Genomic DNA, 25,751 nt, shown 5'->3' with positions numbered 1-25,751 from the left:
TAGGTAGGGCCATGCCATCCTCCCGTATAGAACAGGGTCAATTGCCTGAAACCTGTGTGAATCCCGTGTGACCCTGGTGCTACCTGTGTGCGTCCATCTCATTCCATTCTATCCTTTTTTGGGTGCGATTGTGTGGGCTCCCGTGCTTAGGTTGCCCACACGATCGTAACAGCATTCTTTTATTCCCCCAATAGCACAGGGAAGATCAGTTGATGCTACATCTACTTTCTGAGAGAAAACTGATACAAAATATGAATTTAAAGTCCTAAGAAAAATGAAAAAAAGCACATACAGAAAGGAAAGTATTGGGCTAAGCAGCAGCACATGTGAAAAAGACTTGCGTATACTAATGGATCATAGACTGAACATGAGTAAACATTGTGATGCAGCAGCCAAAAAGGCAAACACAATTCTGGGGTGTATTAAAGGGGTTGTCTCACGGCAGCAAGTGGGGTTATACACTTCTGTATGGCCATATTAATGCACTTTGTAATATACATCGTGCATTAAATATGAGCCATACAGAAGTTATTCACTTACCTGCTCCGTTGCTAGCGTCCACGTCTCCATGGCTCCGTCTAATTTCGCTGTCTTCTGGCGTTTTTAGACGCACTTGCGCTGTGCGGTCTTCTGCCTGGTGAATGGGGCCGCGCGCGCTGGAGAGCTGGTCACCGCGTCGTCATCGAAGCTCCGCCTCCGTCACGTGGTGCCGATCAGCCAATGAGGTGGCTGTATCGGCAGTGGAACGCGGAAGACAGAAGAAGAAACTCCACGGTGCACCATGGGAAGACCCGCGGTGCACCGTGGGAGAAGACCAGCGGCGCCATCTTTAAAAGAAGAAATGAAGAAGCTGCAGAACGCTGATGCAGGTAAGCGCAATGTGCTTTTTAAAAACTAACAAATGCTTTCTTTTTCACAGGGCATAATGCAGGGGTCCATTTTTTTTTAAAAATTCGCTTTCGCCGCGAGACAACCCCTTTAAGAGAAGCATAGAGTCTAGATCACGTGAGGTCATTATCCCTCTCTCCTCTTCCTTAGTCAGACCTCATCTGGAATACTGTGTCCAGTTCTGGTCACCCCACTTTAAAAAAGACAGAGACAAACTGGAGCAACTCTGAGCAAGTTCAGAGAAAAGTTACCAAAATGTGTGTATATGCTGAGCAGAACCAACCTCACCTCTGCGTGTATATGCAGAGCAGAACCAACCTCACCTCTGCGTGTATATGCCGAGCAGAACCAACCTCCCCTCTGCGTGTATATGCCGAGCAGAACCAACCTCACCTCTGCGTGTATATGCCGAGCAGAACCAACCTCACCTCTGCATGTATATGCCGAGCAGAACCAACCTCAAGGAATGAAAAACCTGATTATCGGCTAATGCCCACAGACGGATTATCGCTGCAGAATTCACGGCCAGACGCCTGCCACAAATTCTGCAGCAATGTCTGTCCATAGACATGCTGTGTTAAATGATTCTCCCATGCCCACAGGTGGAAATCAACTGCGATTTTCCACTCGTGGGGCAGCAGATTCTATTTTCTGAGGAAAATCGCACAGCCGGCTTCCATTGCAGTCGATGCAAGCCGTCCGTCCCGCAATACTTCCACTGTGAGCACAGTGGAAGTACTGTGAGAATCCAGGTCAGAGACCAGCACGTCACGCGCATAACTGCGGTTGCGTGCCGCCCGAAACTTCCTCTGCGGATTCTATCGCAGAAGACCTCTGCGGCGCGAGCACGCCGGGACAGAAGAGGGCAGACTGCGCAAGCGCGTCTAATCCAGGCAGAAGAAGGCTTCGGTCGGCGCCATGGAGACGTGGACGCCAACAACGGAGGGTGTAAGTATATAACTTCTGTATGGCCAATATTTAATGCACGATGTATATTACAAAGTGCATTTATATGGCCATACAGAAGTGCTGAACCCCACTTGCTTTCGCGGGACAACCCCTTTAAAGGGAAATATAAAAAGAAACAGTCACTGAAAATGGCCATATACATACTGACACAGGAGGGCAAACATGTGCACCACCTCAGCATGCAGGCAGCCATATGCCAAATGAGGGAGCCACTTACCCCTGTGGAGGACACTGATGAGACAGCCACTCACACAGCCTCCTATACAGGTGGCTGCTTGGTGTATACTCCTGCACAGAGTAGATACAAAGTGTCAGACCATCCTGATACATGTAGTGCACTCTGCAAACAAGCAAACTATTAATTACGCCATAATAGTTCGGTGGGCTGCTCTGCACCTTAAAAAGTGAACCACATTGGTACTGCCACTCTGGGCTCTCCCAGCACTCCATGTGAATAATAATTTTTTTTTTCCATTTATTACACGAATGTATTCACAAGACCGTTTTTCTGATTATCGCAGTATGCACTATTTTTGCTATGCAACAAAATCAAGATAAAACTTCTAAAGCTGCTCAATCTGTAGCCCGACACCTCCCACACACGTGACTGGTCACATGGTCATGACATCATCAAAGGTCCTTTAGTATCTACCAGATACCGGAGGTGCAGTTGACATCTTCCAGGCGACAAGTGAAGAGGTGGAAGAAGAGGAGAGTCATTGACGGGACGGGCAGCGCTAAATGTAATATCGGGAGGAGTCTGGTGTCCTGTCCGCTTATCATACAGGAGGAGCGGACCGGTGTGTTCTGATCACACAGGAGAGCAGACCGTGTGCAGATGATAACACAGGAGGAGTAGACTCTGCTGTCCTGACTGGGCTTCATCATTAAATAACAGTTGCAGCAGACTCCGGTGCGCTATCTGTGTCTGACTCCAGTGTTGCCTATGATTAGTATAATACCAGGTGTTTTACTCAAAGTACAACGCTTAATCAGCTGTGAAGACCAGCACTCCTCCTTATTGGAGGTCAGCAGGGGGTCAGTTTCAGCATCTTCTATGACAAAACTAAGCATACCAAGAACCAAGGTTAGCATCACTGTCCACAATTGTGAGATATCATTGTCCAAAACACAAATATTGTGAAATTATTGCATTGCACTTTCAGTGAAACACCAAGTACATGAGTAAACTCTGCTGCCCAATCTGTGTCTGGTTATTATAGTAAAGGAGGAGTAGACTCTGGGGTCCTGTCTGTGTCTGGTTATTATAGTACAGGAGGAGTAGACTGGGGTCTTGTCTGTATCTGGGTATTATAGTACAGGAGGAGTAGACTCTGATGTCCTGTCTGTGTCTGGTTATTATAGTACAGGAGGAGTAGACTCTGCTGTCCTGTCTGTGTCTGGTTATTATAGTACAGGAGGAGTAGACTCTGCTGTCCAGTCTGTGTCTGGTTATTATAGTACAGGAGGAGTAGACTCTGCTGTCCAGTCTGTGTCTGGTTATTATAGTACAGGAGGAGTAGACTCTGCTGTCCAGTCTGTGTCTGGTTATTATAGTACAGGAGGAGTAGACTCTGCTGTCCAGTCTGTGTCTGGTTATTATAGTACAGGAGGAGTAGACTCTGCTGTCCAGTCTGTGTCTGGTTATTATAGTACAGGAGGAGTAGACTCTGCTGTCCAGTCTGTGTCTGGTTATTATAGTACAGGAGGAGTAGACTCTGCTGTCCAGTCTGTGTCTGGTTATTATAGTACAGGAGGAGTAGACTCTGCGGTCCAGTCTGTGTCTGGTTATTATAGTACAGGAGGAGTAGACTCTGCGGTCCAGTCTGTGTCTGGTTATTATAGTACAGGAGGAGTAGACTCTGCGGTCCAGTCTGTGTCTGGTTATTATAGTACAGGAGGAGTAGACTCTGCTGTCCAGTCTGTGTCTGGTTATTATAGTACAGGAGGAGTAGACTCTGCTGTCCAGTCTGTGTCTGGTTATTATAGTACAGGAGGAGTAGACTCTGCTGTCCAGTCTGTGTCTGGTTATTATAGTACAGGAGGAGTAGACTCTGCTGTCCAGTCTGTGTCTGGTTATTATAGTACAGAAGGAGTAGACTCTGGGGTCCTGACTGTATCTGGTTATTATAGTACAGGAGAAGTAGACTCTGCTGTCCTGTCTGTGTCAGGTTATTATACTACAGCTGGAGTAGACTCTGGGTCCTGTCTGTGTCTGGTTATTATACTACAGCAGGAGTAGACTCTGGGTCCTGTCTGTGTCTGGTTATTATAGTACAGGAGTAGACTCTGCTGTCCTGTCTGTGTCTTGTTATTATAGTACAGGAGGAGTAGACTATGGGTCCTGTCTGTATCTGGTTATTATAATACAGGAAGAGTAGACTCTGGGGTCCCGTCTTTGTCTGGTTATTATATTAGAGGAGGAGAAGACTCGGGTCCTGTCTTTGTCTGGTTATTATAGTAAAGGAAGAGTAGACTCTGGGGTCCTATCTGTGTCTGGTTATTATAGTACAGGAGGAGTAGACTCTGCTGTCCTGTCTGTATCTGGTTATTATAGTACAGGAGGAGTAGACTCTGGGGTCCTGTCTTTGGTTAGTATAGTACAGGAAGAGTAGACTGGGGTCCTGTCTTTGGTTAGTATAGTACAGGCGGAGTAGACTCTGGGGTCCTGTCTATGTCTGGTTATTATAGTACAGAAGAAGTAGACTCTAGGGTCCTGTCTGTATCTGGTTATTATAGAACAGGAGGGGTAGACTCTGCTCTTCTGTCTGTGTCTGGTTATTATAGTACAGGAGGAGTAGACTCTGCTGTCCTGGCTTTGTCTGGTTATTATAGTAGAGGAGGAGTAGATTCTGGGATCCTGTCTGTGTCTGGTTATTATAGTACAGGAGGAGTAGACTCTTGGGTCCTGTCTGTGTCTGGTTATTATAGTACAGGGGGAGTAAACTCGGGGTACTGTCTGTGTCTGGTTATTATAGTACAGAAGGAGTAGACTCTGCTGTGCTGTCTGTGTCTGGTTATTATAGTACAGGAGGAATAGACTCTGCTGTCCTGTCTGTGTCTGGTTATTATAGTACAGGGAAAGTAGACTCTGCTATCCTGTCTATGTCTGGTTATTATAGTACAGGAGGAGTAGACTCTGCTGTCCTGTCTGTGTCTGGTTATTATAGTCCAGGAGGAGTAGACTCTGGGGTCCTGTCCGTGTCTGGTTATTATAGTACAGGAGGAGTAGACTCTGCTGTCCTGTCTATGTCTGGTTATTATAGTACAGGAGGAGTAGACTCTGCTGTCCTGTCTGTGTCTGGTTATTATAGTACAGGAGGAGTAGACTCAGGTCCTGTCTGTGTCTGGTTATTATACTACAGCAGGAGTAGACTCTGGGGTCCTGTCTATATCTGGTTATTATAATACAGGAGGAGTAGACTCTGCTCTTCTGTCTGTGTCTGGTTATTATAGTACAGGAGGAGTAGACTCGGGTTCTGTCTGTGTCTAGTTATTATAATACAGGAGGAGTAGACTCTGCTGTCCTGTCTGTGTCTAGTTATTATAATACAGGAGGAGTAGACTCTGCTGTCCTGTCTGTGTCTAGTTATTATAGTACAGGAGGAGTAGACTCTGGGGTCCCATCTTTGTCTGGTTATTATATTACAGGAGGAGAAGACTTGGCTCCTGTCTTTGTCTGGATATTATACTAAAGGAGGAGTAGACTCTGGGGTCCTATCTGTGTCTGGTTATTATAGTACAGAAGGAGTAGACTCTGCCGTCCTGTCTGTATCTGGTTATTATAGTACAGGAGGAGTAGACTCTGGGGTCCTGTCTTTGGTTAGTATAGTACAGGCGGAGTAGACTCTGGGGTCCTGTCTATGTCTGGTTATTATAGTACAGAAGGAGTAGACTCTGGGGTCCTGTCTGTGTCAGGATATTATACTACAAGAGGGTTAGACTCTGGCTCCTGTCTGTGTCTGGTTATTATAGTACAGGCGGAGTAGACTCTGCTGTCCTGTCTGTGTCTGGTTATTATAGTGCAGGAGGAGTAGACTCTGGGTCCTGTCTGTGTCTGGTTATTATAATGTTTGGAGAAGAAAACTATTAGAAAAAAGATTCTGCGCAACTGTGGTTGTTGAACTTTACAGCTCGTGAGCGCGTAATCTTTTTTCTAATAGTTTTCTTCTCTATACATTTTTTACTTGGGGGGAAGCTCTCTTTCTTTAAAGAGAAGCCACCAATTGTTTCTGCAGCTCTCCCCAAGCTTGGAGGATAAGAACTGTTTTGTTTTAACAACCAATTGGCGACCCTGAGGAGCTCTCTGAACATCGTTTGTACATCAAGTATTCTGCTTATTATAGTACAGAAGGAGTAGACTCTGCCGTCCTGTCTGTGTCGGGTTATTATAGTACAGGAGGAGTAGACTCTGCTGTCCTGTCTGGGTATTATAGTACAGAAGGAGTAGACTCTGCTGTCCTGTCTGTGTCTGGGTATTATAGTACAGGAGGAGTAGACTATGCTGTCCTGTCTGTGTCTGGTTATTACAGTACAGGAGAAGTAGACTCTGGGGTCTTGTCTGTGTCTGGTTATTATAGTACAGGAGGAGTAGACTCTGCTGTCCTGGCTTTGTCTGGTTATTATAGTAGAGGAGGAGTAGACTCTGGGATCCTGTCTGTGTCTGGTTATTATAGTACAGGGGGAGTAGACTCGGGGTACTGTCTATGTCTGGTTATTATAGTACAGAAGGAGTAGACTCTGCTGTCCTGTCTGTGTCAGGTTATTATAGTACAGGAGGAGTAGACTCTTCTGTCCTGTCTGTGTCTGGTTATTATAGTACAGGAGGAGTAGACTCTGGGGTCCTGTCTGTGTCTGGTTATTATAGTACAGGAGGAGTAGACTCTGCTGTCCTGTTTGTGTCTGGTTATTATAGTACAGGAGGAGTAGACTCTGCTGTCCTGTATGTGTCTGGTTATTATAGTACAGAAGGAGTAGACTCGGGGTCCTCTCTGTGTCTGGTTATTATATAACAGGAGGAGTAGACTCTGCTGTCCTATCTGTGTCTGGTTATTATAGTATAGGAGGAGTAGACTCTGGGGTCCTGTCTGTGTCTGGTTATTATAGTACAGGAGGAGTAGACTCTGGGGTCCTGTCTGTGTCTGGTTATTATAGTACAGAAGGAGTAGACTCGGGGTCCTGTCTGTGTCTGGTTATTATATAACAGGAGGAGTAGACTCAGCTGTCCAGTCTGTGTCTGGTTATTATAGTACAGGAGGAGTAGACTCTTGTGTTATCCTGGCCTTGCCTGATATTCATCATATGAGTGGAGTAGACATTGGTGTCTCATCTGGTTATGATAACAGATGAGGACCTGACTCCAGTGGACTGTCTGTGTTTGCTAATGATAATTGTCAGAATTAATGTTCATCTATTCTTAAAATCTTAGTAGAATTCTTTCTTTTGTGTACTATATTTCTGGCAAATTTCATCATATCTTGCAGTGGTGCTTATCTTCATGAGGCATCTCTTTCTGACTTACCAGAATATACTACATGATAGAAAATTGGATTTATCGTTCAGATTATGATGTAGAATTTTTTTTTCATAAAACGATTACTTTATTTCATTTATTTTTAGATTGCCTTATGAGATCATATGACGGTAAACACTGTCCTGTCTGAGAAAGAACACATGACTCAGAATGGATAAGGATAAAAGTCACATGACTAAGAAAATATTAAATTTCACCCTGGAGATCATCTACCTGTTGATCGGAGAGGTGAGAGCAGGGCCATAATGGAAAAATAAACTCCATCAGCTCACATACAATATCGAGGGAGGAAGGTATTTTTAAGACATTCATGATGCAGTAATAATGACATGTCCTTATTCTGTGTGTCAGTGCGAGTGCTGCGATACCAAATTTATAAAGTACTTTTATATAGTAATGCTTAAGAAAATAATACATTTTTTTTAGAAAACAAGAATTGCTTATGTTTTCCTGGAGAGACTGGATACATTTAATCCTCCTGCTCCCTGGCCAAGCTGTAGGGAGTGAGCGTTAGACTCCTCCCAAAGATGCGTCTTTCTAGGTTTAGGATTGCCTGGAGGGGGTGGAGCTACTGTTAAACCGCCAGTATGAGGATCTTGGCAGCCTGCAATCTGCGGAGTGCAGATGAAAAAGAGGCAGGCCAGGTGGCACACTCCAAAACGGCCCACCAGGAGGGATTTGGGTTCCTGGAGAACTGGGCTGACTTTGCTGTCGGCTACAGGCTCTACCGTAGGGACGGGCTGCATCTTAATGGGGAGGGTGCAGCTGTGCTGGGGGAGAAGATGGCTAGAGGAGTGTTTAAACTAGGGACTGGGGGGGAGGGCAAAAAGATAAATAGTGGGGTAGCCAGTGAAGCTAGCGACCTGGGTCAAAGAAATGGGAATGGGGGTCGAGCAGGGGGAGGGTTAGTACAGTTAGAAATGTGAGGTCAGCCAATAGTATGAATAGCAACAAAACGAATTTAAAAAACAAAAATAACGATATCAATTGTATGACCACGAATGCAAGAAGTCTGATTGGTAAAGTGGGTGAGCTTGAAGCAAGAATGACTAATGAGAGTTATGATATAGTTGGAATAACGGAAACATGGCTTGATGATAAGTGTGATTGGGTGGCAAATTTACAGGGGTACAATCTCTTCAGAAGAGACCGAAGGAACCAGAAAGGGGGAGGGGTATGTCTGTACGTCAAATCGAACTTAAATCCGAGACTACGGGAGGACATAGGGGTAGGAGAAGAACAGGTGGAATCTCTGTGGGCAGAAATACAGGGAAGAAAAAATAACAAAATCCTGATAGGGGTCTTCTATGGACCACCAAAAGCAACAGAAGAAACTGAAAACTTACTATTAAGGCAGATAGAAGAGGTGTCAAACCGCAATGAAGTAATTATAATGGGGGACTTTAATTATCCCGATATAATATGGGAAAATGAGACCTGCAAATCTCACAAGGGTGATAAGTTCTTGAGAGTAATTAAAGATAATTATCTGAACCAACTGGTGCAGGAACCAACGAGAGGGAGGGCCATTCTGGACTTAGTACTAACTAACAAACCGGACCGAATAAAGGGGGTACATGTTGAGGGGCACTTGGGGAACAGTGACCACAATATAATCAACTTCCAGCTGTCATTCAATAGGAAGCCTTATCAGGGAGCGACAAATAAACTAAACTTTAGTAAAGCAAAATTTGATGAGCTTAGAACTACCATCGGTAACATTAATTGGGACAACATCCTCAAAAATGCCAGTACGGAGGACAAATGGGAAAAGTTCAAAAGGATCCTAATCACCTCATGTGAGCAGTTTATTCCCTTTAAAAATAAAAGAATTTCAACTAAAAGGAAACCAATGTGGCTCGACAAGACGGTAAGAGGGGCAATAAATGAAAAAAAGAAAGCGTTCAAACTACTAAAGCAAGAAGGCAGCGAAGAAGCGCTAAAATCGTACAGGGAAAAAAACAAAATATGCAAAGATACGATCAAAATTGCTAAGGAGGAGGCGGAAAGAGTGATCGCCAAAGAGAGCAAAAACAACCCAAAACTATTTTTCAACTACATTAACAGCAAAAGGATTTGCAGGGAGAGCACTGCCCTTTAACAAATAATGCTGGAGGAATCATTTAAGATGATGGAGGGAAGGCAAATCTATTAAATAGTTTCTTTTCAAGCGTATTCACAAACGAAAAGGAAATGCCACACGAGATACAGGGGAATAAAATAAACCCCTCTCAAAATATGTCATACCTAACGCAGGAGGAAGTGCGGAACAGGTTAAAGAAGATTAAAATCGATAAATCGCCAGGCCCAGATGGAATACACCCAAGGATACTAAGGGAACTAAGTGATGAGATAGCTAGGTCGCTATACCTAATATTTCTAGACTCTATCAAGACCGGTGTTGTACCATTGGATTGGCGCATTGCCAACGTGGTTCCAATTTATAAAAAGGGGACCAAAAGTGAGCCTGGTAATTACAGGCCGGTAAGTCTCACCTCAGTAACGGGAAAAACTTTTGAGGGGATTCTGAGAGACGCCATCGATGTGCACCTCAAGGAGCACAAGGGAATAACTCCTCACCAGCATGGATTCATGAAGGGTCGCTCATGTCAGACAAATCTGATCAGTTTCTACGATGAAGTAAGCTCTAAGCTAGACCTGGGAGAGTCTATTGATCTCGTATATCTGGACTTCGCTAAAGCATTTGACACCGTGCCACATAATAGGCTAATATACAAAATGAGACAGCTCGGATTGGGTGAAAACGTGTGTAATTGGGTTAAAAATTGGCTCAATGATAGAAAGCAGAGGGTGGTAATAAATGGTTCATACTCTGATTGGGCCACAGTCACTAGTGGGGTGCCACAGGGTTCAGTATTGGGCCCCATTCTGTTCAATATATTTATCAACGACCTGATAGAGGGACTGCATAGTAAAATATCAATATTTGCAGATGACACAAAATTATATAATATAATTAATGCAACGGAGGACAATGTGCGGCTACAAACGGACCGAGATAAGCTGGGGGCTTGGGCAGAAAAATGGCAAATGAAGTTCAATGTTGATAAATGTAAGGTTATGCACATGGGCAGCAAGAATGGATGTTACCAATATTCACTTAATGGGGTACCGCTAGGGAAAAGGGAAATGGAAAAAGACCTGGGGGTACTAGTGGATTGTAGACTAAACTGGAGTAACTAATGCCAGTCAGCTGCTGCAAAGGCAAATAAAGTTTTGGGATGCATTAAAAGAGGTATAGGGGCGAAGGACGAGAACATTATCCTTCCATTATATAAGGCACTTGTCAGGCCTCACATGGAATACTGCGTACAGTTCTGGTCACCGGTGCTCAGGAAAGATGTTACGGTATTGGAGGGGGTTCAAAGAAGGGCAACTAAACTAATACATGGAATGACGGGACTGGAATACCCAGAGAGGCTATCCAAATTGGGACTATTTACTCTAGAAAAAAGAAGGTTAAGAGGCGACCAAATAACTATGTATAAGTACATGAGGGGACAATACAAGGATCTCTCCCAGGATCTGTTTATACCCAGGACTGCAACGGTAACAAGAGGACATGCGCTACGTTTAGAGGAAAGCAGGTTTCATCACCAACATAGAAAGGGGTTCTTTACTGTTAGAGCAGTTAGACTGTGGAACTCTCTGCCTGAGGACGTTAGAGGAGTTTAAAAGGGGACTTGATGTCTTTCCTGGAGAGGAAGGATATTATAGGCTATAAATCTAAGGTTATTTGTTAATCCGGGTATACAGGCAGGTAGAAACTATTAGGGCTTGATCCAGGGAACAGTCTGACTGCCATTAGAGAGTCGGGAAGGAATTTTTTCCCAAAAGGGCTAATTGGCTTCTGCTTTTGGGTTTTTTTTGCCTTCCTCTGGATCAACAAAACAGGAGGCTAGACAGGCTGGACTAGATGGACATTGTCTTCATTCAGCCTTCCGAACTATGTTACTATGTTACTATGAACAGATTGTCAGTCCGGGCCTGGGTGAGGGATTCTTAGAATTATGTCAGATTGCTTCACTGTTATTCTTGCAATTATCACAGGAACTTGACCGGAGAGATGAGAGATTCTGGAAATGTACTGTATAAAGTGATATTTATCAGGGTCTCCCACCCTATACAGGATTACACAGTAGTTAAGAAGACATCTGCTGAACATATGACTCCAAGAAGCTGTCCTTATTTGTCGGAAGGATGGATCCGGACCCAGAGCCCCATCATGGAGCCTCCACCTCATTTACTGATACCTGAGAGGAATAATGATGAGAAGATCTTGGATCTCACCAACAAGATCATTGAGCTCCTGACTGGAGAGGTGACGCTGCTGGGGATGATGGGACATTATACTTGGGGGATAATATGGCTGGATGATGACCGTATCATTGTGTTGTCAGGTTCATATAAGGTATCAGGATGTCACTGTTCATTTCTCCATGGAGGAGTGGGAGTATTTAGAAGGACACAAGGATCTGTACAGGGATGTCATCATGGAGGACCACCAGCCCCTCACATCACCGGGTAAGAGCATTTATTGATGGTAAATTGTGAGGCTCCATTAAATACCCCCATCATCTGATTGGCACATATATACTATGCATTCAGTCACTGTGTTTGTGTTTCCCACAGATGGATCTAGTACAAAAAATCCAGTAGAGACATGTGCCAGTCCTCTATATCACCAGAATTGTGCAGAAGAAAACCATAACGCCCAACAGGATTATCAGGTGGATTGAGTTAAGGTTTCGACAAATATGGTTCAGATCAAATCATATGATTTAATTACTTGTTTTTGTCTGTTTAGGCTGACAATATAGTCGATATTAAAGTTGAAGTTATAGATGATGAAGACGAGATTTACATGATAGCTGAACGGCAATGTAAGAAGGGGTCAACCTTTATTGTATCAGTTTCGTGAGTCTACTTGATAGCACCATGTATCCACAGTCATTGTGTGTATCTCCTCCAGCTGGATACAGTAAGAGAAACTCCCCAGATAGATGTCCTACTCCCTTGTATTCCTGGAGCTGTCCAGAGGAAGATCACAATGTCAAGCAGGATCATCAGGTAGGTGAATTTGAGATTTTCTTATGTAGCAAAGGTGGCTCATTAAACCAGTTCTTTTAAACCTTTCCGTCCCTATTTAGAATGAAGACCTGCTTAATATTAAAGTTGTTGTTATAGAGGAAGAAGAAGAGATGTATTTGAGAGGTGATAGACAATTGAAGGAGGAGGAAGTTCCTGTAGATATCTCTCCAGGTGAGCAATGGCCACTAAGATAAAGTCTCACGTTCTCCATGTTTTGTCTCTATGTAACGTCAGTAGAAACTGAGGAAGCTTCTGTCTATTGGGGAAGTTAAAAATCTTCGGCCTTTGTAGACTCCGTTGAACATTACATCATTGTATGCTACTAACTCCAAATCTTTGAGTCGGCACAAAAAAGAATAGGTGCTTGAGAGTGTAAAATGTCAGATACAAAACTCATATGAAAGTTATACTTTAACCTTTCAATATCTGTTACATAAGATGCGTTTAGTCCTAACTGCACGTTTTGACTGTAGAAAATTTGTCTAACAATCTCTTTTATCTCGATTCACATTTTCATCATGATGAGTTTCTATTATTTACCTATTCAGCTTTGGAATTCGCTAAATGTTTTTTGTACAAATGTAAAAAAAACAAATTTACTAATTAGAAAAATACTTTGTGCAATCATGCAGAATTCTTTTTTTTCTTAATCAATGCATACACCTAGAATTTTCCATTACAACATTACCATGGCTCTACAGATAGTCCCCAACTTGCGAACAGGTTCCGTTCCAGGAACCTGTTCGCAAGTCGATTTGCTCGCAAGTCGAACAAATGCTTGTATGGAGCGGGATCGCCGGTGGATCCCGCTCCATACAACGTCGGGTGCCAGCTGTTCTGACGAGCCGTGCCGCTCGTCGGAACTGTTAACACTTTAAATACCGCTCTGACAGCGGTATTTAAAGTGTTAACAGTTCTGACGAGCGGCGTGGCTCGTCGGAACTGCTGCCACCGGGTGCCCGCTGTAAGAAACAGCCTGCAACCGACGTTCAGGGGGCCTATACAGCGTCCCACGATGAGATCGCAGGACGCTGTGCGGTTCCTAGGCAGCTGGGGACCTCCTGAAAGGCCCCAGGGCTGCCTATGCAGAGTGCCCATAAAGCGCACGGCTTGCTAGGCACTCTGCATAGACAGCCCTAGGGCCTTTCAAAAGGCCCCCGGCTGCCTAGCAACCGCGATGTGACCGGACAGGCTTCTATCAGGCTTGATAAATGCCTGCCCGGTCCCTGCACAGTATAATGTAATGCCATAGCATTACATCATACTGTGCAGGACAGATAGTTCGTATCTTGCGAAATTCGTAACTCGAATGTTCGCAAGTCGGGGACTATCTGTATACGGCTTACTTTAACATTACAATTCTTGTAGGCTGCAGCAGGTTTTTATAATGGATTTCTCTGGATTTGTAACTGTTTTGCCTTTCAAAAAAACAAGGCTGTCAACATTATACTTAATAACCAGACACAGACAGGACCCAGAGTCTACACCTCCTGTACTATAATAACCAGACACAGACAGGACCCAGAGTCTACACCTCCTGTACTATAATAACCCGACACAGACAGGACCCAGAGTCTACACCTCCTGTACTATAATAACCAGACACAGACAGGACCCAGAGTCTACACGTCCTGCACTATAATAACCAGACACAGACAGGACCCAGAGTCTACACCTCCTGTACTATAATAACCAGACACAGACAGGACCACAGAGTGTACACCTCCTGTACTATAATAACCAGACACAGACAGGACCCCAGAGTCTACTCCTCCTGTACTATAATAACCAGGCACAGACAGGACCCCAGAGTCTACATCTCCTGTACTATAATAACCAGACACAGACAGGACCCCAGAGTCTACTCCTCCTGTACTATAATAACCAGGCACAGACAGGACCCCAGAGTCTACACCTCCTGTACTATAATAACCAGACACAGACAGGACCCCAGAGTCTACTCCTCCTGTACTATAATAACCAGGCACAGACAGGACGCAGAGTCTACTTCTTCTGTACTATAATAACCAGACACAGACAGGACCCAGAGTCTACTTCTCCTGTACTATAATAACCAGATACAGACAGGACCCCAGAGTCTACTCCTCCTGTACTATAATAACCAGACACAGACAGGACCCCAGAGTCTACTCCTGCTGTACTATAATAACCAGGCACAGACAGGACCCTAGAGTCTACTCCTCCTGTATTATAATAACCAGACACAGACAGTACCCCAGAATCTAGACGAGACACGGACAGGACTCTACAGTCTACTCCTCCTGTACTTTAATAACCAGACACAGATTGAACAGCAGAGTCTACTTCTCCTGTACTATAATAACCAGATACAGACAGGACCCAGAGTCTACTCCTCCTGTACTATAATAACCAGACACAGACAGATCAGTAGATTCTACTTCTCCTGTACTATAATAACCAGATACAGACAGGACCCCAGAGTCTACTCCTTCTGTACTATGATAACCCGACACAGACAGGACCCAGAGTCTACTCCTCCTGTACTGTCAAAACCAGACACAGACAGAACCCCAGAGTCTACTCCTCCTGTACTATAATAACCAGGCACAGACAGGACAGCAGAGTCTACTCCTCCTGTACTATAATAACCAGGCACAGACAGGACAGCAGAGTCTACTCCTCTTGTCCTATAATAGCCAGACACAGTCAGGACCCAGAGTCTACTTCTCCTGTACTATAATAACCAGAGACAGACAGGACCCAGAGTCTACTTCTCCTGTACTATAATAACCAGATACAGACAGGACCCCAGAGTCTACTACTCCTGTACTATAATAACCAGGCACAGACAGGACCCTAGAGTCTACTCCTCCTGTATTATAATAACCAGACACAGACAGTACCCCAGAATCTAGACGAGACACGGACAGGACTCTACAGTCTACTCCTCCTGTAATATAATAACCAAACACAGACAGATCAGTAGATTCTACTTCTACTGTACTATAATAACCAGATACAGACAGGACCCCAGAGTCTACTCCTCCTGTACTTTAATAACCAGACACAGACAGGACTGTATAGTCTACTCCTGTACTATAATAACCAGACACAGATAGGACCCCAGAGTCTACTCCTTCTGTACTATGATAACCCGACACAGACAGGACCCAGAGTCTACTCCTCCTGTACTATCAAAACCAGACACAGATTGAACAGCAGAGTCTACTTCTCCTGTACTATAATAACCAGATACAGACAGGACCCAGAGTCTACTCCTCCTGTACTATAATAACCAGACACAGACAGATCAGTAGATTCTACTTCTCCTGTACTATAATAACCAGATACAGACAGGACCCCAGAGTCTACTCCTTCTGTACTATGATAACCCGACACAGACAGGACCCAGAGTCTACTCCTCCTGTACTTTAATAACCAGACACAGACAGGACTGTATAGTCTACTCCTGTACTATAATAACCAGACACAGATAGGACCCCAGACTCTACTCCTCCTGTACTATAATAACCAGGCACAGACAGGACAGCAGAGTCTACTCCTCCTGTACTATAATAACCAGACACAGACAGGACCCAGAGTCTACTCCTCCTGTACTATAATAACTAGACACAGACAGGACCCCAGAGTCTACTGCTCCTGTACTATAATAACCAGACACAGACAGGACCCAGAGTCTACTCCTCCGGTACTATAATAACCAGACACAGACAGGACAGCAGAGTCTACTCCTGTACTATAATAACCAGACATAGACAGGACCCCAGAGTCTACTTTTCCTGTATTATAATAACCCGACACAGACAGGACCGAGAGTCTACTCCTCCTGTACTATAATAACCAGACACAGACAGGACCCAGAGTCTACTCCCCCTGTACTATAATAACCAGACACAGACAGGACCTAGAGTCTACTCCCCCTGTACTATAATAACCAGACACAGACAGGACCCAGAGTCTACTCCCCCTGTACTATAATAACCAGACACAGACAGGACCCAGAGTCTACTCCCCCTGTACTATAATAACCAGACACAGACAGGACCTCAGAGTCTACTCCTCCTGTACTATAATAACTATGCACAGACAGGACAGCAGAGTCTACTCCTCCTGTACTATAATAACCATACACAGACAGGACAGCAGAGTCTACTTCTCCTGTACTATAATAACCAGACACAGACAGGACCCCAGAATCTAGACAAGACACGGACCAGACTCTACAGTCCACTCCTCCTGTACTTTAATAACCAGACACAGACAGAACAGCAGAGTCTACTTCTTTTGTACTATAATAACCAGATACAGACAGGACCCCAGAGTTTACTCCTCCTGTACTATAATAACCAGACACAGACAGGACCCCAGAGTCTACTCCTCCTGTACTATAATAACCAGACACAGACAGTACCCCAGAATCTAGACCAGACACGGACAGGACTCTACAGTCTACTCCTCCTGTACTATAATAACCAGACACAGATAGAACAGCAGAGTCTACTCCTCCTGTACTATAATAACTAGACACAGACAGGACAGCAGAGTCTACTCCTCCTGTACCATAATAACCAGACACAGACAGGACCCCAGAGTCTACTCCTCCTGTACTATAATAACTGAACACAGACAGGATAGCAGAGTCTATTCCTCCTTTACTATAATAACCACACACAGACAGGACCCCAGAGTCTACACCTCCTGTACTATAATAACCAGACACAGTCAGGACCCAGAGTCTACACCTCCTGTACTATAATAACCAGACACAGACAGGACCCAGAGTCTACACGTCCTGCACTATAATAACCAGACACAGACAGGACCCAGAGTCTACACCTCCTGTACTATAATAACCAGACACAGACAGGACCCCAGAGTCTACTCCTCCTGTACTATAATAACCAGGCACAGACAGGACCCCAGAGTCTACACCTCCTGTACTATAATAACCAGACACAGACAGGACCCCAGAGTCTACTCCTCCTGTACTATAATAACCAGGCACAGACAGGACCCCAGAGTCTACACCTCCTGTACTATAATAACCAGACACAGACAGGACCCCAGAGTCTACTCCTCCTGTACTATAAAAACCAAGCACAGACAGGACCCCAGAGTCTACACCTCCTGTACTATAATAACCAGACACAGACAGGACCCCAGAGTCTACTCCTCCTGTACTATAATAACCAGACACAGACAGGACCCAGAGTCTACTTCTCCTGTACTATAATAACCAGATACAGACAGGACCCCAGAGTCTACTCCTCCTGTACTATAATAACCAGACACAGACAGGACCCCAGAGTCTACTCCTGCTGTACTATAATAACCAGGCACAGACAGGACCCTAGAGTCTACTCCTCCTGTATTATAATAACCAGGCACAGACAGGACGCAGAGTCTACTTCTTCTGTACTATAATAACCAGACACAGACAGGACCCAGAGTCTACTTCTCCTGTACTATAATAACCAGATACAGACAGGACCCAGAGTCTACTCCTCCTGTATTATAATAACCAGACACAGACAGTACCCCAGAATCTAGACGAGACACGGACAGGACTCTACAGTCTACTCCTCCTGTACTATAATAACCAAACACAGACAGATCAGTAGATTCTACTTCTACTGTACTATAATAACCAGATACAGACAGGACCCCAGAGTCTACTCCTCCTGTACTTTAATAACCAGACACAGACAGGACTGTATAGTCTACTCCTGTACTATAATAACCAGACACAGATAGGACCCCAGACTCTACTCCTCCTGTACTATAATAACCAGGCACAGACAGGACAGCAGAGTCTACTCCTCCTGTACTATAATAACCAGACACAGACAGGACCCAGAGTCTACTCCTCCTGTACTATAATAACTAGACACAGATAGGACACTAGAGTCTACTGCTCCTGTACTATAATAACCAGTCACAGAAAGGACCCAGAGTCTACTCCTCCGGTACTATAATAACCAGACACAGACAGGACAGCAGAGTCTACTCCTGTACTATAATAACCAGACATAGACAGGACCCCAGAGTCTACTCCTCCTGTATTATAATAACCCGACACAGACAGGACCGAGAGTCTACTCCTCCTGTACTATAATAACCAGACACAGACAGGACCCAGAGTCTACTCCCCCTGTACTATAATAACCAGACACAGACAGGACCTAGAGTCTACTCCCCCTGTACTATAATAACCAGACACAGACAGGACCCAGAGTCTACACGTCCTGCACTATAATAACCAGACACAGACAGGACCCAGAGTCTACACCTCCTGTACTATAATAACCAGACACAGACAGGACCCCAGAGTCTACACCTCCTGTACTATAATAACCAGACACAGACAGGACCCCAGAGTCTAATCCTCCTGTACTATAATAACCAGGCACAGACAGGACCCCAGAGTCTACACCTCCTGTACTATAATAACCAGACACAGACAGGACCCCAGAGTCTACTCCTCCTGTACTATAATAACCAGGCACAGACAGGACCCCAGAGTCTACACCTCCTGTACTATAATAACCAGACACAGACAGGACCCCAGAGTCTACTCCTCCTGTACTATAATAACCAGGCACAGACAGGACGCAGAGTCTACTTCTTCTGTACTATAATAACCAGACACAGACAGGACCCAGAGTCTACTTCTCCTGTACTATAATAACCAGATACAGACAGGACCCCAGAGTCTACTCCTCCTGTACTATAATAACCAGACACAGACAGGACCCCAGAGTCTACTCCTGCTGTACTATAATAACCAGGCACAGACAGGACCCTAGAGTCTACTCCTCCTGTATTATAATAACCAGACACAGACAGTACCCCAGAATCTAGACGAGACACGGACAGGACTCTACAGTCTACTCCTCCTGTACTTTAATAACCAGACACAGATTGAACAGCAGAGTCTACTTCTCCTGTACTATAATAACCAGATACAGACAGGACCCAGAGTCTACTCCTCCTGTACTATAATAACCAGACACAGACAGATCAGTAGATTCTACTTCTCCTGTACTATAATAACCAGATACAGACAGGACCCCAGAGTCTACTCCTTCTGTACTATGATAACCCGACACAGACAGGACCCAGAGTCTACTCCTCCTGTACTATCAAAACCAGACACAGACAGAACCCCAGAGTCTACTCCTCCTGTATTATAATAACCAGGCACAGACAGGACAGCAGAGTCTACTCCTCCTGTACTATAATAACCAGACACAGACAGGACAGCAGAGTCTACTCCTCTTGTACTATAATAGCCAGACACAGACAGGACCCAGAGTCTACTTCTCCTGTACTATAATAACCAGAGACAGACAGGACCCAGAGTCTACTTCTCCTTTACTATAATAACCAGATACAGACAGGACCCCAGAGTCTACTACTCCTGTACTATAATAACCAGAGACAGACAGGACCCAGAGTCTACTTCTCCTTTACTATAATAACCAGATACAGACAGGACCCCAGAGTCTACTACTCCTGTACTATAATAACCAGGCACAGACAGGACCCTAGAGTCTACTCCTCCTGTATTATAATAACCAGACACAGACAGTACCCCAGAATCTAGACGAGACACGGACAGGACTCTACAGTCTACTCCTCCTGTACTATAATAACCAAACACAGACAGATCAGTAGATTCTACTTCTACTGTACTATAATAACCAGATACAGACAGGACCCCAGAGTCTACTCCTCCTGTACTTTAATAACCAGACACAGACAGGACTGTATAGTCTACTCCTGTACTATAATAACCAGATACAGACAGGACCCCAGAGTCTACTCCTCCTGTACTTTAATAACCAGACACAGACAGGACTGTATAGTCTACTCCTGTACTATAATAACCAGACACAGATAGGACCCCAGACTCTACTCCTCCTGTACTATAATAACCAGGCACAGACAGGACAGCAGAGTCTACTCCTCCTGTACTATAATAACCAGACACAGACAGGACCCCAGAATCTAGACGAGACACGGACAGGACTCTACAGTCTACTCCTCCTGTACTTTAATAACCAGACACAGATTGAACAGCAGAGTCTACTTCTCCTGTACTATAATAACCAGATACAGACAGGACCCAGAGTCTACTCCTCCTGTATTATAATAACCAGACACAGACAGTACCCCAGAATCTAGACGAGACACGGACAGGACTCTACAGTCTACTCCTCCTGTACTATAATAACCAAACACAGACAGATCAGTAGATTCTACTTCTACTGTACTATAATAACCAGATACAGACAGGACCCCAGAGTCTACTCCTCCTGTACTTTAATAACCAGACACAGACAGGACTGTATAGTCTACTCCTGTACTATAATAACCAGACACAGATAGGACCCCAGACTCTACTCCTCCTGTACTATAATAACCAGGCACAGACAGGACAGCAGAGTCTACTCCTCCTGTACTATAATAACCAGACACAGACAGGACCCAGAGTCTACTCCTCCTGTACTATAATAACTAGACACAGATAGGACACTAGAGTCTACTGCTCCTGTACTATAATAACCAGTCACAGAAAGGACCCAGAGTCTACTCCTCCGGTACTATAATAACCAGACACAGACAGGACAGCAGAGTCTACTCCTGTACTATAATAACCAGACATAGACAGGACCCCAGAGTCTACTCCTCCTGTATTATAATAACCCGACACAGACAGGACCGAGAGTCTACTCCTCCTGTACTATAATAACCAGACACAGACAGGACCCAGAGTCTACTCCCCCTGTACTATAATAACCAGACACAGACAGGACCTAGAGTCTACTCCCCCTGTACTATAATAACCAGACACAGACAGGACCCAGAGTCTACACGTCCTGCACTATAATAACCAGACACAGACAGGACCCAGAGTCTACACCTCCTGTACTATAATAACCAGACACAGACAGGACCCCAGAGTCTACTCCTCCTGTACTATAATAACCAGGCACAGACAGGACCCCAGAGTCTACACCTCCTGTACTATAATAACCAGACACAGACAGGACCCCAGAGTCTACTCCTCCTGTACTATAATAACCAGGCACAGACAGGACGCAGAGTCTACTTCTTCTGTACTATAATAACCAGACACAGACAGGACCCAGAGTCTACTTCTCCTGTACTATAATAACCAGATACAGACAGGACCCCAGAGTCTACTCCTCCTGTACTATAATAACCAGACACAGACAGGACCCCAGAGTCTACTCCTGCTGTACTATAATAACCAGGCACAGACAGGACCCTAGAGTCTACTCCTCCTGTATTATAATAACCAGACACAGACAGTACCCCAGAATCTAGACGAGACACGGACAGGACTCTACAGTCTACTCCTCCTGTACTTTAATAACCAGACACAGATTGAACAGCAGAGTCTACTTCTCCTGTACTATAATAACCAGATACAGACAGGACCCAGAGTCTACTCCTCCTGTACTATAATAACCAGACACAGACAGATCAGTAGATTCTACTTCTCCTGTACTATAATAACCAGATACAGACAGGACCCCAGAGTCTACTCCTTCTGTACTATGATAACCCGACACAGACAGGACCCAGAGTCTACTCCTCCTGTACTATCAAAACCAGACACAGACAGAACCCCAGAGTCTACTCCTCCTGTATTATAATAACCAGGCACAGACAGGACAGCAGAGTCTACTCCTCCTGTACTATAATAACCAGACACAGACAGGACAGCAGAGTCTACTCCTCTTGTACTATAATAGCCAGACACAGACAGGACCCAGAGTCTACTTCTCCTGTACTATAATAACCAGAGACAGACAGGACCCAGAGTCTACTTCTCCTTTACTATAATAACCAGATACAGACAGGACCCCAGAGTCTACTACTCCTGTACTATAATAACCAGAGACAGACAGGACCCAGAGTCTACTTCTCCTTTACTATAATAACCAGATACAGACAGGACCCCAGAGTCTACTACTCCTGTACTATAATAACCAGGCACAGACAGGACCCTAGAGTCTACTCCTCCTGTATTATAATAACCAGACACAGACAGTACCCCAGAATCTAGACGAGACACGGACAGGACTCTACAGTCTACTCCTCCTGTACTATAATAACCAAACACAGACAGATCAGTAGATTCTACTTCTACTGTACTATAATAACCAGATACAGACAGGACCCCAGAGTCTACTCCTCCTGTACTTTAATAACCAGACACAGACAGGACTGTATAGTCTACTCCTGTACTATAATAACCAGACACAGATAGGACCCCAGACTCTACTCCTCCTGTACTATAATAACCAGGCACAGACAGGACAGCAGAGTCTACTCCTCCTGTACTATAATAACCAGACACAGACAGGACCCAGAGTCTACTCCTCCTGTACTATAATAACTAGACACAGACAGGACCCCAGAGTCTACTGCTCCTGTACTATAATAACCAGACACAGACAGGACCCAGAGTCTACTCCTCCGGTACTATAATAACCAGACACAGACAGGACAGCAGAGTCTACTCCTGTACTATAATAACCAGACATAGACAGGACCCCAGAGTCTACTCCTGCTGTATTATAATAACCCGACACAGACAGGACCTAGAGTCTACTCCCCCTGTACTATAATAACCAGACACAGACAGGACCCAGAGTCTACTCCCCCTGTACTATAATAACCAGACACAGACAGGACCCAGAGTCTACTCCCCCTGTACTATAATAACCAGACACAGACAGGACCTCAGAGTCTACTCCTCCTGTACTATAATAACCATGCACAGACAGGACAGCAGAGTCTACTCCTCCTGTACTATAATAACCATACACAGACAGGACAGCAGAGTCTACTTCTCCTGTACTATAATAACCAGACACAGACAGGACCCCAGAATCTAGACAAGACACGGACCAGACTCTACAGTCCACTCCTCCTGTACTTTAATAACCAGACACAGACAGAACAGCAGAGTCTACTTCTTCTGTACTATAATAACCAGATACAGACAGGACCCCAGAGTCTACTCCTCCTGTACTATAATATCCAGGCACAGACAGGACCCAGAGTCTACTCCCCCTGTACTATAATAACCAGACACAGACAGGACCCAGAGTCTACTCCTCCTGTACTATAATAACCAGACACAGACAGTACCCCAGAATCTAGACCAGACACGGACAGGACTCTACAGTCTACTCCTCCTGTACTATAATAACCAGACACAGATAGAACAGCAGAGTCTACATCTCCTGTACTATAATAACCAGACACAGACAGGACCCCAGAATCTAGAGCAGACACGGACAGGACTCTACAGTCTACTCCTCCTGTACTATAATAACTAGACACAGACAGGACAGCAGAGTCTACTCCTCCTGTACCATAATAACCAGACACAGACAGGACCCCAGAGTCTACTCCTCCTGTACTATAATAACTGAACACAGACAGGATAGCAGAGTCTATTCCTCCTTTACTATAATAACCACACACAGACAGGACCCCAGAGTCTACTCCTCCTGTACTATAATAACCAGACACAGACAGGACAGCAGAGTCTACACCTCCTGTACTATAATAACCAGACACAGACAGGACCCCGAGTCTACTCCTTCTGTACTATAATAACCAGACACAGACAGGACAGCAGAGTCTACTCCTCCTGTACTATAATAACCAGACACAGACAGGACAGCAGAGTCTACTCCTTCTGTACAATAATAACCAGACACAGACAGGACCCCCAAAGCATAACATTTACATCTTCGGACTCAGCGGGTCACCTACTTTCAGCCCATAGGCTTAGCTCATAGGGCTAAATGTAGGTGACAGAGTCTGTTTAATCCCTATTGAAATCAATAGGGAAAAAAATGGATTCTCCGAAAACAAAACCGAAAATAGAAATTATAACTGACAGCCTAATTGTGTGAATGTGTTCTAACTGGAGATGAGCGAGCACGCCTGGTTAAGGCAGTTACTTGAGCGAGCATCGTTCTCGAGTAACTGCATACTGGTCCGAGCAGATTCAGGGGAGTGCAGGGGAGGGGGAGAGTGAGAGAGTAACTGCCTTAACTGAGCGTGCTCGCTCATCTCCAGTTCTAACCTTTCAGATTCAGGGTTTTTCTTTTGTTCTATTTATTTTTTATGCTACATAGGACTAAAGAATCTCAACTGGACATCTTATTTTATCTCTAGATCACCAAGGAGAAGCTAACCACCATGTTACACAAGATTCTCAAGGACAAAACCATGTCATTCCAAATTTCTTCCCAGTCTTTCAAAGCCGAGGTCTTTCATCTGCTCCTTCAAATGATAAGAAACATTCTCTTGCTCCTGCATATACTGAGAAAAAAGGAGCAAATCATAAAGCAGGAAATTTATATCCATGTAATGTGTGTGGAAGATATATTAAATCAAAAACTAGTCTTATTCGACATCAGAGAATCCACACAGGTGAAAGGCCATTTTCGTGTTCGGAGTGTGGGAGATGTTTTACCCAGAAATGTGATTTTATTCAACATCAGAGAGTCCACACGGGAGAAAAGCCATTCACGTGTTCGGAGTGCGGGAAATGCTTCAGGCGGAAATCTAATCTTGTTGAACATTACCGAATTCACACAGGAGAGAAGCCGTTTTCATGTTTAGAGTGTGAGAAATGTTTTACAAGGAAATCCAAACTTTTCAGACATCAGAAAACTCATCATGCAAACAAAAGGTTGTTTTCTTGTTCTGTGTGTAGGAAAAGTTTCATACAAAAATGTGATTTTATCCAGCATCAGAGCATACATGCAGCAGAAAATTGGTTTTCGTGTCCTGAGTGTGGCAAGAGTTTTACCAGAAAGTCTAACCTTGTTAAGCATCAGCTAGTACACACAGGGGAAAAGCCATTCTCATGTTCTGAATGTGGGAAGGGCTTTATGAAAAAGTCTAATCTTGTCGAACATCAGAGAATTCACTCAGGGGAGAAGCCGTTTTCATGTAATCACTGTGGGAAATCTTTTACACAGAAATCTAACCTTGTTACCCATCAAAGAATTCACACGGGAGAGAAACCATACTCATGTTCTAAGTGTGGAAAATGTTATACGCAGAAGGCTAACCTTATTGAACATCAGAGAGTTGGCACTTGTGAGAAGCCATTTTCTTCTTTATGAGGGAGATAATTAAAGCAGTTAAACTAATCAAGGCTTGAAAACTCTTGACATCCTCA

General features: G+C 44.4%; 1 protein-coding gene across 1 annotated transcript in view; it reads left to right on the top strand.

Annotated features, from left to right (window-relative positions):
- The first annotated feature begins 2,515 nt into the window (after positions 1-2,515).
- LOC136588217 (zinc finger protein 271-like) overlaps positions 2,516-25,751 on the top strand; it is a 58,972-nt gene continuing 35,736 nt past the window's right edge. The window contains exons 1-9 of the mRNA XM_066587278.1: positions 2,516-2,944; positions 7,477-7,618; positions 11,541-11,732; positions 11,812-11,935; positions 12,044-12,141; positions 12,219-12,294; positions 12,384-12,481; positions 12,562-12,673; positions 24,737-25,684. Of these exons, the coding sequence (XP_066443375.1) occupies positions 7,541-7,618; positions 11,541-11,732; positions 11,812-11,935; positions 12,044-12,141; positions 12,219-12,294; positions 12,384-12,481; positions 12,562-12,673; positions 24,737-25,684 (1,726 nt within the window). The 5' untranslated portion in view covers positions 2,516-2,944; positions 7,477-7,540. The remainder of the gene's footprint in view (positions 2,945-7,476; positions 7,619-11,540; positions 11,733-11,811; positions 11,936-12,043; positions 12,142-12,218; positions 12,295-12,383; positions 12,482-12,561; positions 12,674-24,736; positions 25,685-25,751) is intronic.

The sequence above is a fragment of the Eleutherodactylus coqui genome, chromosome 13 (genome assembly GCF_035609145.1).
Source record: "Eleutherodactylus coqui strain aEleCoq1 chromosome 13, aEleCoq1.hap1, whole genome shotgun sequence".
NCBI classification, from domain to species: domain Eukaryota; kingdom Metazoa; phylum Chordata; class Amphibia; order Anura; family Eleutherodactylidae; genus Eleutherodactylus; species Eleutherodactylus coqui.
This window is presented reverse-complemented; position numbering and strand designations above follow the sequence as displayed.